Below are 18,192 nucleotides of genomic sequence, written 5' to 3'. Positions count from 1 at the left end.
AAGTTTGCACATTTTCCACCACAGTCTGTGAATTTCTTTTTTTTAACAAAAAAAAAAAAGAAAGAAAAGGCAACATAAGCGCACAAAAAAGCTCTGCGGGTGTTTTGGGGAAAGCAAACCCCTGTGATAAAACAAGGCAACACTGAAACCTAAAAATGATTCTTTTGCGAACCCTGTAATGGGGAAAAATTAATCATGTTTGATCATAATGCCTTAAAAAAGCAACACGAAGCAGCCTTTAAATTTCTGTGATGTCACATTAACTATTTTTTTATCATCGCAGTCGATGTTAGCGTACAAGCTATCTAATAGCTAGCTGCAGTAGTCACAATGTGGAAAGTCCCCTTGAGATATTTTCTAGTCACCTGAGGCTTTAAACGGATATATTTTCAAGCTTGTTAGGATGTGTCGGTAGAAGAAAAATTGTAGTGGACATAACTTCCGTTTGCAGGTTGCTATTGTGGTAATCAATTGATGGTTTAGAATGTGCTTTCAGCAGGCTCAGGGGAAAAGAACTTTCGAACTTTCGAAGATTTTTCGCAATATTTTTCGCGATCATCTAACGTTATTCTTCTGTGGCCATGCTTGGAACTCAAAACAGCTGTAAATAAAATGTTTTATTTAAAGAATAAAAATACCGTAATCTATCATCATAGGCTTTAAATAAAATCAAGAAATGCAGATAGTTAAAAATCTGCTTAAGTACAGTAAAAAAGATGCTTTGACTTGTTTCCCTTTTTTTAATATATATATATATATATATATATATATATATATATATATATATATATATATATATATATATATATATATATATATATATATATATATATATGTGATTGAGTTTTATTTAGTTTTCATGTGAAAATAAAAGTATATATACGTATATATACACACGTATACTGTGACGTAAGTAATTCAGTCAGGTTTTCTGAGTCAGACATTATAATTAACATTCAAAGCACTTAACTCAAAACGACCTAGTTGGCTCACGATGCATCTATAGATCATGACCTGTCACTCTATACTGGCTGAGACGGCAAACAATAGGCAAAAATCTGATCATCACAATTTCCAAGAATGGTGTTGGAATGGTTTTTTCTTCACACCCTATCCTCTGGGACACCAAGAGCCTTTTAAAAAAACAAATCAGGTTTTTCTATAGTGTATGAGACAAATTCAGGCACTGTCATTTTTGTTCCAAACCATTTAAATTGTTATATCTTAATCATCAATGGTAAACCTGTAAATGCTTGGGCATTTACTTAAAAGATATTGTTGAATTTTCTTTTTTTTTTTTTTGCTGGGTTGCAAATAATGCTAATGTTAGAGGTTTTAAAGCACAAGCTTCCTGACTGCTAAATGGCTAAACACTCTTAGTTAAATAAAAGAAAAAAACTTGGGAAAAGAAAACATTTGATCAGTGTCACACTGATTTGAGGGATGGAAAAAAAGCAGAAAATAATGAAGATATAAACAGTAGACAAGAGTTACAGGTTTATCCACTGTCATAGCAATTAGCTCGATGACATTTTTGCAGAGTCATGTTGCTCACTTTTTTTCTCTGCAAATATACTGCAAAAAGGATTTGAATATACTATATTGTGTATGTGAAATTCTACATTGACATCATTTGTTACATTATTGTACTGTGTATGCTGGTTTTGTTTATGAATCATAATGCAATTAGTGTCTCAGAAGATCTCATTCAGCAGCATTCAGGTCAGGCTTGTTTATGGCACTTTACCATTTACACCGGGTTAATATTCTTCCTTTACTGCATTGTGTCCCTTCAGCTTCTTTGTTAGTCTCTTTCAATGAGTCAATCAAGTAGTGAAGAATATTCTTATGCCTATAAAAATGATTGGAACAAATAGGTTGGTTTCAACCAGTCTGCATCTTATTTTATGATTTATTTCCTTCTTCAGGGAATATTCTGTAAATCCAATTGCTCAGTCGTTCAGTTGTAAAGTTAATGATACAATTCAACAGGAAATGAACAATTGCTTTTACCTTTCATGTCCACTGACCCAGTTTTTAATGAGGTGATCAAATCCTCAGTGTAATAAACTTTAATGCGTTAAAGGATTTTAACCAAGAGTAAATCACGTGCTATTTTTCACAGTTATTTTTCAGGTACAGCTCAGGCGGCAAAGATTTGCTGAAAAACACTGCTCAAATTTCTACGAACTGTTTTTCAGCATAATTTTGATCACATTCAGTAAGGCTAAATTGACTCCAGTTTTAAAGGATTACCTTTGAATTTTTTGGACCACGTTGGATAGTCTAAACATAACCCAATTATGTTATCAACCATTAAGAGCCATTAAGAGCCCTGATTAACTGTGATGCAATTTTCAGCGGACAGAAAGCGGCGAAGAAATTACAAACTGAAAAAAGTAGAACAGGAAAAAATTCAACACAGCTGTATCCTGCTATTATCAGTATGTACTGTAATTTGTTTCAGTCAATGCATTTTATTTTGTGAATTCTGATCCACAAGCATACATACACATGGATAATTAATAAGAAATTACAGATCGGAGGTTTTGTTACGGTCGACTGATAAAGTGCACAAACAGTCAAAATAATTTACTCTATATACTGACACAACTAGATTTATGGAATGCCAGCAGAGGTAAGAAATGGACTGCCAAATCACAAAAAAACCTCACAAATACGCTATAATCAGAAAAAGTGCAGGATAGATGATGAAATTTACTGGTGTTTGCAATCACATGAGAATGCCAGAGAATTGAACTAGCAGCAGAAAGAATACAGCAGGTGCAAGGGCACTGCCTCCAGCCGTGGTGTAAATTTTTCTGCCGTTGAGATCCTGCGTGGGCCGGAAGACATCACCAAAGCCGGTCCGGTTCGGGAACATCGTCAACTATGAGTCGGGGATGACAAACAGAGATTGTCAATGCAAAGATTGCTCTGTTTTCTTAAAACCTGTAATTTTTGGGATTGAAGCAATTGGATCATTCATAAACCTAGTATAGATGCAATCAGTATTGTATGGGATTGGTTTTAGAATTATTTGGATATGCAGAGGCAATTTGTGATGATTGCCAATGACTACTCATCATTCTATTACTTGTGGTGTCCCCCAGGGGTTGCTACTGGGGCCCCAATTATTCATTTTAGACATCAATGACATTTGATAAGTACCAGGAGACAAAAACATGGCTCCTTCCTACTTTTTGGATTAACTGTACGTTTTCTAATGAAATAGTTACATTGGAGATTTTTTTTTCTTTTTATGACAGCATGTTGAAAATGTTCAAACTAAACCATGACTTCTTCTACTGTTGTAAAATTCTGAAGAAAATGGAAAGTTTCTTTCAGTTGGAAAAATTGAAGGCGGATTACAAGGAAGTCCTTTGCTAACCAGAAAAAACAACTCGTTTATGTTCTGGAACATGTTATCAAATTACTGATCAGCCGAGCATACAAGAGATGTTTTCTCTTCACCTATACATGCACCTCAGTCACATACATGGCTGATCAGTATCAGGCTGACGTGCTACTGAACATAAGTCATTGGCAATAGGAGTAGATTAGAGTTGACAAATACCCTATGCCGTACATATTTTATAATTATTTTAAAGCTTTAAACAGATTGGAGGGGACTCGATTTACTTGTCAGACCTGACGTGGTAAAGCCAAGATTAATTTAGATATTCCCTCTTGCCAGGCAATTTTTGAAAAAGACAAAATTTTAATTTGATAACTTCCTGTAAGAGCCTTTTTATTTGGCTATGGAGGAACACGATAATACTGCACATGTAGGTGGCATAAAGACACGTGTTGTAAATCCAGGCGTAATAGTGCAAATTTTATTGTTTAAATTAATGGTTTGGCCAGTCGACACGGCAAGGAGAAATCATCATCAACAAGCGGAACGTACGGATTATGAAGTAGGCAAAAGGACACAAAAAGGACACTTTAATTCCCTCACAAGCGGCAGAAGCCAACGATGTATTTTTTCTGTGCAGGCTACTTTATTTTCACCACGTTATTTTGTTATGTCATATGTTGTCTGTGATTAGTTTTGTACATCATTTAAATTGAATTATTTTTTCTGCAGTTTCACGATGTAGTGAAGACAAGCTTTATTAAACCCATCAGAGAAAACCACTTGCGCTAATTGTGCCCACGAGGGAGTTACACGTGTTTTAAGGCATGATAACATTTCATGATTTTAATCTGATAATTATCAATAATAGCTGCCAGTCACATCAACATGCACACAAGGAATTTTCACTCTTCATGACAATCTTACCAGGCTCTGGTCCACCTTTATGGAATCTTTAAAGACAGTCCAGACCACTGCTTCGTTGCACAAGGGTGTGGTTAATGAGCCATTGTAGCGGTAATAAGAAGTGAGGTCCACATCGCCGAGCAGCTCAGCAAGGGACAGCTCCTCTGTGACTTCCACCTGTGAACCTGTATTCCAGCAAAAGTCATTATCATTAGTAGTGGCGAGTGACTAACACTGTCAAAACAAAATGACCATCTTGCACGCTAGCTGGTGGCTATGGCATCTTGTCTCACAGAAAGGCAGGCAAAGACCCATTGGGGCATATTCCAGCCACCAAGCTTTTTCCAAACAGTGGCTAGTGACTAAAGCAAAAAAACACACACAAAAAGGCTACCCGGCAAGCTAGCTGGTGGCTAGCGTCTCTGGCCATCTGGCCGAAAGACCAGCAACGACTCTTTGGGACATATCGTCGCCACCATGGGCTTTTAGTAAGCAGTGACGAGTGACTAAAAATGGTAGTTTTTAAGCTATCTGGTGGCAACAACATTTTGGGACATATCGTAGCCACCACAGGTTTTTGGTAAACAGTGGCTAGTGACCAAATCTGTTAAAAATGCTAGCTTTTAAGCTAGCTGGTGGCAATAATCCACGGTGACGTTCCAGCCACCAGGGACTTTTATCAGACATATTTTAATCAAGACTTGGAGTGTGATTTTACAGCTTCGTTTTACATACTCTGTGCGATTTTTTTTTAAATATGCCACGGCCTTGTTAACCGCACAAGTCTGACGTGTCAAATTTAGAGGATTTTTTTCACATTTGCAAACGTGATGGAATTGAAAGTTAATTTTCCACCTCATACTGCTCGTGGGATATATCCCACACTGAGAATCACTTCTCTATGACAATGAGATGGATCCTAAAGGGGTCCAGATAGGAGAGTCCAAAAAAGGACTTTCAAATATTAGCTTCAGTGAGTCCAGTTTAAATGGGACATTGTGCAAAAGGCTTCAGCTAATTGCACAAATTGAAAATAAAATTGGGCCAAAGCCATAGTATGGTGGTGTTTTTCATAGGCTACACACTAAAAACAAACAAACAAAAAATAAGGATGTACACACCGACACTTTGTATCTTTGCCAAGTAGCTGCTCACTGCTTTCCAGGTGGCAGTCATGGAATGATTGGAGGAGTCCTCAGAGGAGCTTTGTGACTAAGGTGAAAATTTTTATATTAATTTCAATAATGGACATCACATTATTTTAACCAGTCCTATGTAGCAGGTAATAATGCAATATAGTGGAAAAAGTTATTCTGCACTCACGTCTTCATGAGACTCAGCAGCACCGCTACTTTTGGAAGTTTCTGCAGCCTATAGAAAATTCACAGTGTTTACATTGGCATCGCTTAATCTGTACAGTATAATGAATAATTACGGGAAAAAAAGAACAGAAAAAACATTAGGGAATGAGTGGAACACTAAATAATTTTGTACTAAAAAAATCCCACCAGAATAACATTATTGATCAGGATGTAAAACATTATACTGTTTATTCAGTATTTCTGCTGTGTCCAATCATATGACTTGTTTTCCCACAGAGAATAAAGAAAATAAGCCTGGATGTATTAATATATTGTCAGTCTGTGTTGTGCTCCAGCCCATCTATGGCATTTCACACACAGTGTTAGCATTAATGGATTCAAAGACTAAACGAATTAATTGTTTTCAATACTCTTTGTGGAATTCTTTGTTTTATGAGTTTAGGTCACCTGAAAATGTTGCTCACATGTTAAAGGAAAAAAAAAAACACATTTTGAGGCCTTTTGCCATTTTCATTCTCAAGTTAAAAGGCGGGGGAGGGGGGGGGTAAATAGAATAAACATACACATATGCATTCATATAAACCTATGCATACATAATCATGCTTGCATTCAAAAAAGCAAAACACAATAGATACATATAAACACAGGCCAAGGTAAGACATTCACTCTCATTTTATACCTTATAGACACAATCATTACAGTATGCGGAAAGACATATATTAATAGATCTTTGTACAGTATACTGTAATTGTGTATACCTGCAGTTTATCCACAGTCAGCACACGTGTAAAATAAATAAATAAATAAATAATGATCAGCCAGAGCAAGCTTGGAATGCGATTAAAAAAAATGCCACACCCTGCTTCTAATAGGTCTATTATCTACTGATTGTTGCTAATTATTGACTCCAAACCTTTAAACAAAAACGCAACATGAATGTGTGTGCTGCTAAACCATGAAAGCCCTATGGGAGCTATGCTTTATGTAAAAGCCTACAGAGACAGCTGGGAAACTATTTGACCTACATCATGTGCAGTTATGATATACAGCATAACAGCAAGCCAAATTATGTAATCTCGGAAAAAGGGAAATTTATACAAATTCATACGTAATCTCACAGTTATGAATCAACCTCTCACATTTTCTTTCAATAGTTGAACACCTGCAACCTTATAATAATAATACATTTGTCAGAAAAATGACACCAAAGACTGAAAACTGATAATTGGACTGAATTTGGAAATGTTCACTTTGGTGTATACTCTTTGATTGCCAAAACATTGGACATTAAAGTGATTTTAAGCAGTAAAACCATTTTAGTTAGATTTAATTAATTTGATGACTAAATTATTTCTAACGTTCAATTAATACCTAAATTCATTTTTCATTTTCTGGCAACTAAAACTTACACACTTACACAACTTATCACATCTGGATCAAACCCAGAAAAACAGATGAGCCCTGATTGGTTGATATATTATTTAAATATGTTCAAATGGGCTTGAAAATATGTTTGAATGAGTGCAAAATATTTATTCCACATTGGCATACGTGCTTCCAAACCCTTATCAAAAAAAAATGTTTGTGTGGCTACAAAGCAGTTATGGAAGCTTTAAAAAAAAAATGTGTGCGTCATTCACAGTGTTGGTCCTACACTATCATTGTCTTGTCAGTCAAAATCACAGAAAGACTCTTGCATTTTCTTTTATCTGATCAAAAGATGGTTGAAATATTTTAATGGTGCCAGATTCAACCCATCAGCCACCAGCATTCTCATCTCCATGCATGTGACATGAGAATGATGCATTATGTGCACAGATTGCATCTGCACTATTTGGACTGTAGCTGCAGCATTGCACTTGTGACTGAGGTGGAGCTTGGGTGTGGGAGGAAGCATTTAGATGACTTAGTTTAGCGATGCTCCATAGTGATTCCTCCAAAATGAAGACTTTTTCAGTAACCAATGATCAACACGTTGTTTCAAATGGATTCATATTAAAGTTACTTGTGGCCAGCTGTTGTGCAGAACTTCCCTGCATTGTACTGAGAGCCAATTTCATCTTTGGTTAGTTGTATGTATTTATTTTTTTTAATAAGAGGCCACTGCTTGCATATTATTGTTGAGGGTACCTGATAATCAAACTCACTTTACCTCAATGAAGAATCCCATCACTGCCAAGCCAGTTTCTGTCTTTACCGCCTCCTCCAGGGTTAAATCCTTTCTCTTGTTCACTACATGCACCTAAAAAAATAGTCAAATGAAGAGGAATTTCACTCCTAATAGTGGCTTTATTAGCTGCATTGATCTTAGCTGTTTTTCCGAGAGGATAAATGGCTCAGAAAACAATAAATGGCAGCAACGTTTATAAGATTTCCAAGCACCTCCATGGGGTATCTTTTGGAATCAATTGTGTGCTCAGAGCCTTCGGAGTCCTGGGATAAGGAACCCCAGTGGAAGTGGAATTGGAGAGTGGAGTAGATGTAACCCAGACCGCCCCCGGAAACCTCAACAGTGTCCTCCTTCAGAACAAACTTGACTGAAGTGGGAAATAACACAGATAAACACATAAAAACAGCTAGATTAACAACACCAACAAAGGAACAACCCAATACCTAGTTCAAGTTGAGAATTATTTGAGGTGTATTGGACAAACAACCTATTTTTTAGCTTTTGGACAAAAAAAATCAATAATGTTGAGGCATATTGATTCGTTGATCCTTTGTTGACTTACATTTGGGTTATTTTTTATTTTTAACTCGAGGACGCAAAAATTCGGTCAGTCCTTTATTGACTCATAAATTAGAATTGGGTTATTATTTACAAATTCCCCCCAAAAAATACATTTATTTTTAACAAAACGTAACATTTGAAAACTATCAGAATCTTATCTTATGTCTTATCTTTTATCTTCAAATTTATTGGGATAATTGGATGTATGTTGTTTTTTTCTGATATTAAGAAAAACATAATCATCTGCAAATTAAATCTAGAGTTTGTTAAAACAAGTCCACTGAGATTCTATTTGCTTGCATATTTGTATGCTTTTATCGAAGAATATTTTACATTGCATTGCATTAAATAGAGGTACCAGTCTTAATATTTCAATTATCAAATGTGAGGAGAAAAACGCATACTTTTGGACCATAATTTGAAAATGATGTTCTTGAATTATTCTGAAACTAATAAGAGCGTGCCTAGTCTTATGAATGATTAGTGTATACATATAAAGGTTGCTGGCCTGTTCGCCCTTAAAAAAACTAACATATCTGACTAATATGACAAGCAGCCGAAAAAAGACAACGTTCAGTCATTTTCATAAGTGACTACTTTCTTAAGTAGTTCCTCCTGTACTGTGTGGCCAATTACATGTCATACTTTCAAACAATATCCATAGCTTTGAAGTGAATGGGTGTGGCATTTTCCAACCTGTATGGCCTGTATTTGTGATGTACTTGATGACATGTTTGTCGTCAAACTTTGTCAAAAGGAAGCCGTCAAGGTGTTCGTCCTTCACGGCTTCTGTTGTCACGATGTTGACCGGCGATTGCCTCTCGCCACTGCAATTTGAGTAGGGCAGAAGGTACCATTTGGCAGGACTGAATTCTATACAGGAGGTGGGAGTCGGGATTGGAGGATGACAAGCATTCCTAATTAGGCTTAATGACTATTTTGTACTTGGCACACACATCTGTAACGTAAGAACGGAAACGGCTTTGATGCCAACCTTACCGCAGTCTTCATTGTAGCACCACGCATGACCTACAAAGGGAGAAAGCAGTGCAAAAAAAAAAAAAAAGTTGATCACGTGGACTAATTGATAATCAATCCCACCCTCTGTTCTTTGAGAGCACATCAAGTGTGACTATCCATATCTATCTATCTATCTATCTATCTATCTATCTATCTATCTATCTATCTATCTATCTATCTATCTATCTATCTATCTATCTATCTATCTATCTATCTATCTATCTATCTATCTATCTATCTATCTATCTATCTATCTATCTATCTATCTATCTATCTATCTAGCTAACTAGCTATCTATCTAGCTAGCTATCTATCCATCCATCCATCCATCCATCCACCCACCCACCTATCTACCTACCTACCTACCTACCTACTTTTAATATTTAGTACATCAATATAGTTTCATGAAGAAGCATCACATTTTTTCAAAATAAATGTGCTTGTTAGCAACACTTAAACATCAAACAGGACATAAACTAGCTTCTCCCATTCCGACTTCAAACTGAGAACAGTGGCATTGTCTTTGACCATCTAAAACCTTTCCAAGCTAGAAACAAATGTCAGCTAACTGTTACGTAAAAACAGTAAGCTAAAATTAAATTCAGTTAAAATGTAATCGAGCAACAACAAGGAGTGGTAATGATAGTAGAATGTTAATAAAGTACTGAGTAGTAGAAGGTAGGAAATTCTGCATATGCTATAGCCCTGTTAGCTAACGTGCTATAGAATCAGACCAGGGATCACCAACCTTTTTGAAACAGTGTTCTTTCATACAGAGTAATCCAAAGGGCTACCAGTTTATGCAAAGACACTGATCATGTGAATGATTTTTCATAATAATTAAGATGCAGCTGTAGTAAATGCATAAATCAAGTGTAATATGTGGTGCAAATGTCATAAATGTATAATTGAAAAAAAAAAATCCTAGAAAATCACAATGCTCTTTTACTCGTAAGCTATTTGCAGAACAGGTCTGTAGGATGTGATCCTCGAGAGCTACCTGATGCCAGCGGGCACCACACCAAAACTTACTTCTCTAGCTTGTTTAAATGGGACACAAAAAATCCCAAAAATGTGAAAAGTTAGGTGCTCAATGACCCCTAAAAATGGGATGGAAACCATGCCGATTACTTGAAAATCCGTTCCCTGGCTCAGTATACATTGTGAAGCACTGCATTTAAATGCCATTTGATTCCAACTCACTGGGAGGCTGAAGAACAGCAGAAGACGAAAAAACTTGGCGTCCATGGAGGTCTTGTACAGGGCGATATACATTGGTAAGGCCCGTCTTCAGAGGAAACTGTTTTAGCTGAAAGCGGATGGGGAGAAGGGGGTGAATAAAAACAATCTGAATTGTTGTCAGCATTGCGCAACAGCTGTCAGTGTCAATTTACTTATGTGAGACACACTGTGTGTTGACTTCAGTGAGCCAATTTAACAAGGTGTAAAAGATGTTACACCCATGGGGCACTTTCACTTGACTGTCTGGCTCAGAAAGAATAACTTGTTTGAATGTGTGAATTAGCCATTCTTCCATTCACTATAGTCTTCAAATGAATAAAATTGAGCCTTCAGTTGTTTACAGAATACAGACATTTTAAGGCGTAAAACCGGTTGAGATCACATTCCCGCTCCCCGTTGAGCCCCTATACACGTGTGAGGAGAGTATCACGTATGCAGAGAGAGACGTCACAACCACATGCCGAAAAAGATCACATTTGGCATCGCTTTAAACAAACGATCTGATCCTTTTGTTTTCACCCGCATTCTCACATGGAGCCAATCTATTGAGATAAATACAAGCAATTCTCAAACGCTTGTACTGTATGTTCAAAATGTGTGAATCAAACCAGATAGGTTGCAAATATTCGGGGAATTTTGAGTTGACTGCAGAATGACGCATGATGCTTCAAATCTCATTTTGTGCTTAATGTGTGGAGTTTGCATGTTCTCTCCAATTTTGCACGTAAGATTAAGGCCGGTATACACATAGACATGATTGTATTTTTATTTAAACCCTCATGAGACAACTTGCTTCTAAACTTCCTCTGGTCAATGTTTCGAGTGAGACATACCAATTCACAAAGCAACACAGTGATTAACTCTTTCAATCCCAAATCTCTACAAAATCCAGACATTCAATCCAAAGTATTTTCTATTTTTATTCACGATTGATATTCAAACCAGAAACTCGCTCGGAGGCACACAGGACAAACTGACATCCAAAATGAGATTTGAATTACGTTGGCTAAATTTGTCCTTCTTTGCTCTCCGTAACTAAAAGAAAAATGACTGCCTTATTTGCATGTCTCTTCCCATGTAATATAATTAGTGATTACAAGTCTTTCGAATATATATACAAATATGTGTTAGTTGGATAGAACACTTTTATTTACACCTTATTGAAATTTATAGTAGGTTTTCAAAATGAATGATGTTCTAAATATTACATCTTGTCACTTTAAGTTAAGACTGATCACAAGTTTAAAGTCACCAGTGATGCAGATTCGAGGAGATATTGTTTGTGTTCGAATACATAAATGTGATATATCCCTTAAAAAAGCCTGTTTTGGGGTTTCCGTGATGAAAATCCATAATTTAATCTTTAAATTTTGTGAGTTGTCTAGTTCTCATTAAACTAACCTGTAATTCAACTTTTTAAATGCCTCTGGGAAAAACAGCCCATAAAAATTCCCACAGAGGTCAAAAGTTGTTTGCAGTTGTTGAAACAAGTTGTCATTGAGATGGTAGAGGCAAGCACAGCAAGGCCTCTGGCTTTTAGTTTGCGTCTGTCAACACCCAAATTTTGTTGTCAGTCAAATTCTGACTTTTCCTTGCTTCGGGGAATGATGTGTATGATTTTGGCAAAATCAGCAAAAGAAAACTGCACTAAACTGCAAAAACTAAAATGTAACCTTGATAAAATGTAAAATTCAGGAAAAAAATGTGCTAGGTGTGTCTGCCAAGAGATTATAGCATTTTTTTTAACTATGAAAATCAAAACAACCAATCAGAGACAGGACTGTAGTTGTGACCAATAAAGTGTATTCATTCTCTGGAATTAGCCACCTGTGGAAAACAAAACAATGCCTATTCCTCATTTGCCATTAACTGGACATAAGTTTACCCAAAAAAAAAAAAAAAAGCGCAAAAAAAAAGCAGCGACAAGCAAACATAGGTTCCAGAGATGATTCCGAAGAATCACTATCTTTGGGTACGTTTATCACTTCCTTTTGTCCAAAATTGATTATACATTAAAAACATTTAGTGCTATATCCACACATACTTTTTATAAAGTCAGCTAGCAGCGCTTGCAGCACTATTGCTAGCTTAGTCTTGTTAGTGTAGCTATTTCGCCGAAGCTAGCAGTCGCTGTGGCTATTTATCACAATGAGGCACTTCTATAAAATCACATTTTTTATAAAAGGGCCTTTGAGAACAACACTTGATCATGTTAGTGAGAAGTGAAGCTTTTGTCCAATACTTGAAGGCCAGGGAGTGAATTGAGGCGAAATTCAAATATTGCTAGCACCGTTAACATATCCCCTTCAAAGCCCCTTGAGCATGACTTATCCGGACCAACTTTTCGTTCTTTCCGACTCACCAGAATTTTGTTCACGACAATGGGCTCCTGAAATACCGTCCAGGCTACCACTTCATTACAGGAAGGGGTGGTCAGCGAGCCCATGTAGCGGTAGTATTTAGTGAGGTTAACATTTCCAATTAGGTCATTGATGGAGATGGCATGTGTCACATTGACTTCTGTGCCTGAAAAAAATGATACACAATGCATCTAAAAAATTTGTCCAGGGTATACAGACTGTGCCAAGTTCACTTTTTGAAAATGAGCGATAATAATAATAATGAGCGAATAATGTGCCCAATGGTGAAGTGCTAAGCTGCATTTTATTGTGTTTCTAATGTTTGGACATGCAAAATTTCCCACATGGGAGGGTCATTTGTTTGACCTCTTTGCAAAGTTAATGCCAGTTATAGTACATTTTATTTTATCTTAAGATTCTTTAATAAAAAAAAAACATTTTTTCCACTGCATATTCAAGACATTACAGTACCTGTATTGCTCAAAAGGTAAGACGTCAAGGCATTCCAAGGACTTGACAAGTTTTCATCATCGGTTGCCTAGAAGGGTATAGTCATCAATCAGTGAGTTTAGCACGTTAGGATGACTTTTCTGCTAATTCGCACATACACTGATGAAGAAGCCAAGAACGGCGATTCCAGCTGAATCATCAAGGGCCTCTGCCACTGTCAGACCTTTCTTTAAGCTCACAATGTGCATCTGCAAGGGATAAATAAAACCTTTGACTTTAAATTCTCACAATTATCAAGTGCTCTAAATTCCTTCAACGTGAACTTGTTTCAGGGAGGTGCTGAACAACATTTCACTGAAAACTGTCATTATACAGTATATTGTTTACTAAGTATGCATATATATATATATATATATATATATATATATATATATATATATATATATATATATATATATATATATATATATATATATATATATATATATATATAAAAAATGAGAGTACTGGGAACGCATGAAACATGTGCCAGTTTGTTCATCTCCGAGCATATAGAGAGCATTGTTAATCACAGTTGTAACATATTATTTACAGTATTTTCATTCATATACAATGTATGTGCGTAATGTATGCATGAATTTGGAGTTTGCATACATTGTTTTGTATTTTATCTTGCTCTATTTTAATGTGTGTACATTCTGGAGATATTTGTTGTGTTGATTAAGGACCATTTGCTTTCTGTTCAGTATGGATATTTGTTCTTGGTTAGGTTATTTAATTCACATGCATGCGAGAGAGAGCGAGAGTAGTCTGGTGCCGTTCTATGGAATTATATTTGGGCCTCTATCGTGAGCGAGCAAGTAAAGATTTTGAGCACAGAAAAATATGATGAACAAGTGATGATAGATTTTGAGCACAGAAAAATGCATTGAGCAAGCAAAAAGAAAAAGATTTAGTTTGCTCTCATTGCTCATTCATGATACCCCTTCTCTCTCTCTCTCTCTCTCTCTCTCTCTCTCTCTCTCTCTCTCTCTCTCTATATATATATATATATATATATATATATATATATATATATATATATATATATATATATATATATATATATTTGTGTGTGTGTGTGTATATGTGTGTGTGTGTGTGTGTGTGTGTGTGTGTGTGTGTGTGTGTGTGTGTGTGTGTGTGCGTGCGTGTAAAGGGCAGGAACAAATCAATGGTGAGCAGCAAAAACAATTACCTAATTACACTTTTTCATGTGAGTCAAATACGTCATAGCATGTTCTCTCAAGGAGGAATGTTTGACTGGCAACATGTTTGAAGTACTGTATAAGAGGCGTGCACAAAGTCTTTTGACAGGCACAATCGGAGACCAGCCACCCTGAAGAGTGTGTACATGTTTGAGAATGTTTAGCTTGTTTATAGGTATTGTAATGCATTATTAAGCAATCAGATGGCTGGAATTGAGGTGTCAGCATTTTATGAAAAAAATAATTTTATGAAAACATTAAACAGATGAAAACTAAGAAACATGCTCTATAGACAAAATAAAAAGGAACTTATAATGTAAAACGATGAAAATGCGCGAAGCGTACCTCCATTGGATATCTGTGCCCATCAAGGGTATGCTCTGACCCGGGATGGTGCTGTGTGTCACCCCAGTGGAAATGGAGCTGGATCGTGGAATATGTGCCATTAAGGCCGCCTCCACTCAGTTCAACTTGGTTGTCCTTCAGTAAGAATTTGGCTTTTCAAGATAAACAGAGACAAGACACAGATCATCCTTTTAGGGAACATTTTTTTTCGGTTTCTTTTAGCATTGATAGAGCCTTAAAAGTTCAATGAATCAAGCCAATCAATACATAATGCATTTACTGCAAAAATTGGCCATTTTGAATTCAAGATGTTTTCAATGGGGAACATCATTTGTACCTGTATGTCCATTGTTTATGATGGCCTTGAAGCTCCTCTGAGACGAGAAGTTAACAAAGGAGAAGCTGCCAAGTTTTTCGTCCCTTTCAACATGGATGCTCTCTATGTTGATTGGGGACTGCCTTTGACCCCCGCAGAAAGCGCCGTCCAGGTGTTGCCAGTTATTAGGCGTGTTCTCTGTTTGAAGGGAACCCATTCAAAAACATTTGACTTTGCCCCTTTTTACTACTCTTACAAATTGCCACTTACTCACCACAGCCTGTGTAGCACCATGTATCTGTACTTGCAGCCACTGATTTAAAAAAAAAAAGGAAAAATACAATAAGTACTTAGCACGTGACAGAAAATGAATGTGTCTATTATAGCATTCATAATAGCTTTGTTTACATTGCTATACAGCACTCTAAAGTACCCGTTATATTCCAAAACAAACAAAAAAAACCTAATGTTCACACTGTCAATATGAGACCAGGCATGTTTAATCTGTAAATAGAAGGCATTTCAAATAAAAATGTTTTCTTCTCCAATACTTGGAATTTGTAATGTACATGTGAAATGATTATGCTGTATTATACTCCATTACAATAGTTCTGAAATGGGGGTATTTTTACAGGGTTTCTGAAGGTAGTAGAAAATCTAATTGTTTGCTTTTGATGTTGCTAGAGGAACAGTACATTTTTCTTTTTAAATTAAGAGCAAATTATTTGGAATATGAAGAAACTTTTTGCTGGACTGTGTTACATTTGCGACACAATATACACCATCATTTTATGGAGTTTTATCCAGATGCACATTTTCATTAGTGATGCAAAGGCCCAGAAATAAAACTGATAATGTTACACAATCTATTTTCTGCAGTGGCTGAGGAAAATACACCGAGAGAAACAACTAGAAATTTGATTCCAAAGTTAATTAAAATCAGACAAAGATGGCAACTGGTTAGGGGGTTACTTGTTTGAAAAATACAATCGATCATAATGTTGTAGACTGGACAAATCTAAATTAATAGACTCGTGTTGATATATATTCGTATACTAACTTGTACCTTACATGCTATATACTGTAGAGGATGCTATTTGATAAGTACTCTGGATGCACGAATACTGAAAGTAGTATTGATATTGGTGTTGACAGTAAAGATTTGCATTCATGCCTGTACTTGTAAAAATTGCACAAATAGCACTGATACTATTACACTGATACCACCTCGCCAGTCGGACATATTTTAATAAATGTTCAGTTCTTGCTTCACATCTCCTCCCAAATCGTACCCTAACCATAACATCTCTAATGGTGATGGATTTCACTCACCGTTATTTATTACCAAATACAGGCACAGCACAATGAAGGAAAAATGCATCTTTACAGAGAAAGAGAAAAAGGATAAAGATATATGACATTCAATTAAGAAATAACTAAATTTAAAATTTCACGAGAGCAACATCTTACCTTGGCAATCAGGCCTCAAGTCTGTATATTTAAAAAATAATACTAATGGTTATTTATATGTATATTCATTACCACTAAAACACACCCAAACCCAAATGGGAAATGTATCACAATACAACTTGTGATATAGAGTGAGAGGGCTGTTGAAGGGAGGGGTTGTTCACTGTGTACAATGATAACATTTAACCTGGATAGGGGTGACATGAAACCTGACCAGGAGTTTTAATATGTATATTTCTTTCAAGCAGAGCTTTGTCATCATAATAAAGTGTTTTCTTTTTAAAGTGAGATGACGTGGAATTACACTTTGTGGCCAAAATAAGATCCAACAGAATGACAAAGCTAATTTCATTCAGTCACTCAAACTTTATTTGTTTAGCGATTTTCATACAGTTGTGATCATAACTTTACATAGCCTAGGGTAGTGGTTAACAAACATTTTTAAATAATGTTCCGCATATGAAATCTTTTTTTTTCCATTCCCATACCCACTTAAAAAGTGCAAAGCATTTTTTGGGATGTTTTATCATCTGTCATTATCTCACAATTTAGCACAAAGTTGCTTAATGTTCCATCTAATTTGCTCTTCATTTGAAAGCACGTGTTCCTGGCACTGCATTAAACAGAATAGTCAATTTATTGATACCTTTAAAAAAAAAACTTTTGTATTCTCAGGTACCCCCTGAAGTGCCTTCACGTATCTCATTTGGATACCCGTACACAGTTTGGGATTTACAATGACTGATATTAATCCTTTGTGAGTCAAAGCGCATTTGAGCATTTTTAGAAAATTTTGGATCAAATATGAAATACCACAATTCTACAGAGAGTTTGTATCAAGACATGAGAAATTCAGTGTTTTCTATTTACAGTAATTGACACATGGTTTGGGATAAATGTTATTCCTCTTTTAATTATTTTTTCTTGTGACGCTTCTTGAAATGCACTAAAGTGGAGATGTACCTAAAGCTTAGATAAGCATTAACAGCTCATTTGCTCAGTTACGGTTTGGTGGTCCTCAAAACAAGACAACAAAGACTTTTTAAGACCCAATAGGGGAGTGGTATCTTCCACTTCCTTTGCGGTAAGTGGCCACAATAGCCCACATAAACAACCGTGAAATCCCGCTAAACCCGAGTCTTCCAGTGCATTGGACCATGTTTAAACACAAGACTCCTTAAGTTCTTTTGTAAATCGATAGCTGAGAAGCAAAATGATACTCTCGGGATTATGCCCAGACCCAACAACTTAACAAGCATCATTTGAGAAAGGGCCTGATTCAGCAAACGTTTGCATTATTTGTTTCTTTGATTCATCTATTGTTTGTTTGTCTGTTTGTTTGTTTTTTCAAAATTATTTTAATTTTTAAAAGTCAACTTCTGGTCTAAATATTGGAAATAACTGTGTACTGCACAATCTTAAGAG

General features: G+C 36.0%; 1 protein-coding gene across 1 annotated transcript; it reads right to left on the bottom strand.

The window, feature by feature from the left end:
* Nucleotides 1-2,428: 2,428 nt before the first annotated feature.
* On the bottom strand, nt 2,429-16,908 carry LOC148409535 (uncharacterized). The gene is made up of 17 exons (XM_088438599.1): nt 16,768-16,908; nt 16,630-16,678; nt 15,572-15,610; nt 15,319-15,495; nt 14,982-15,133; nt 13,548-13,637; nt 13,411-13,477; nt 12,942-13,105; nt 10,541-10,646; nt 9,317-9,346; nt 9,014-9,190; nt 7,969-8,123; nt 7,739-7,828; nt 5,588-5,635; nt 5,386-5,476; nt 4,286-4,449; nt 2,429-2,890 (listed from the first exon to the last, which is right to left on the bottom strand). Exons 2-17 carry the CDS (start codon nt 16,676-16,678, stop codon nt 2,735-2,737), a joined length of 1,755 nt encoding a protein of 584 aa, XP_088294725.1. The 5' UTR covers nt 16,768-16,908; the 3' UTR covers nt 2,429-2,734.
* Between the last annotated feature and the right edge of the window lie 1,284 nt (nt 16,909-18,192).

Source organism: Hippichthys cyanospilos, chromosome 17 (assembly GCF_059441005.1).
Source record: "Hippichthys cyanospilos isolate Australia breed blue-spotted pipefish chromosome 17, RoL_Hcya_1.0, whole genome shotgun sequence".
NCBI classification, from domain to species: domain Eukaryota; kingdom Metazoa; phylum Chordata; class Actinopteri; order Syngnathiformes; family Syngnathidae; genus Hippichthys; species Hippichthys cyanospilos.
This window is presented reverse-complemented; position numbering and strand designations above follow the sequence as displayed.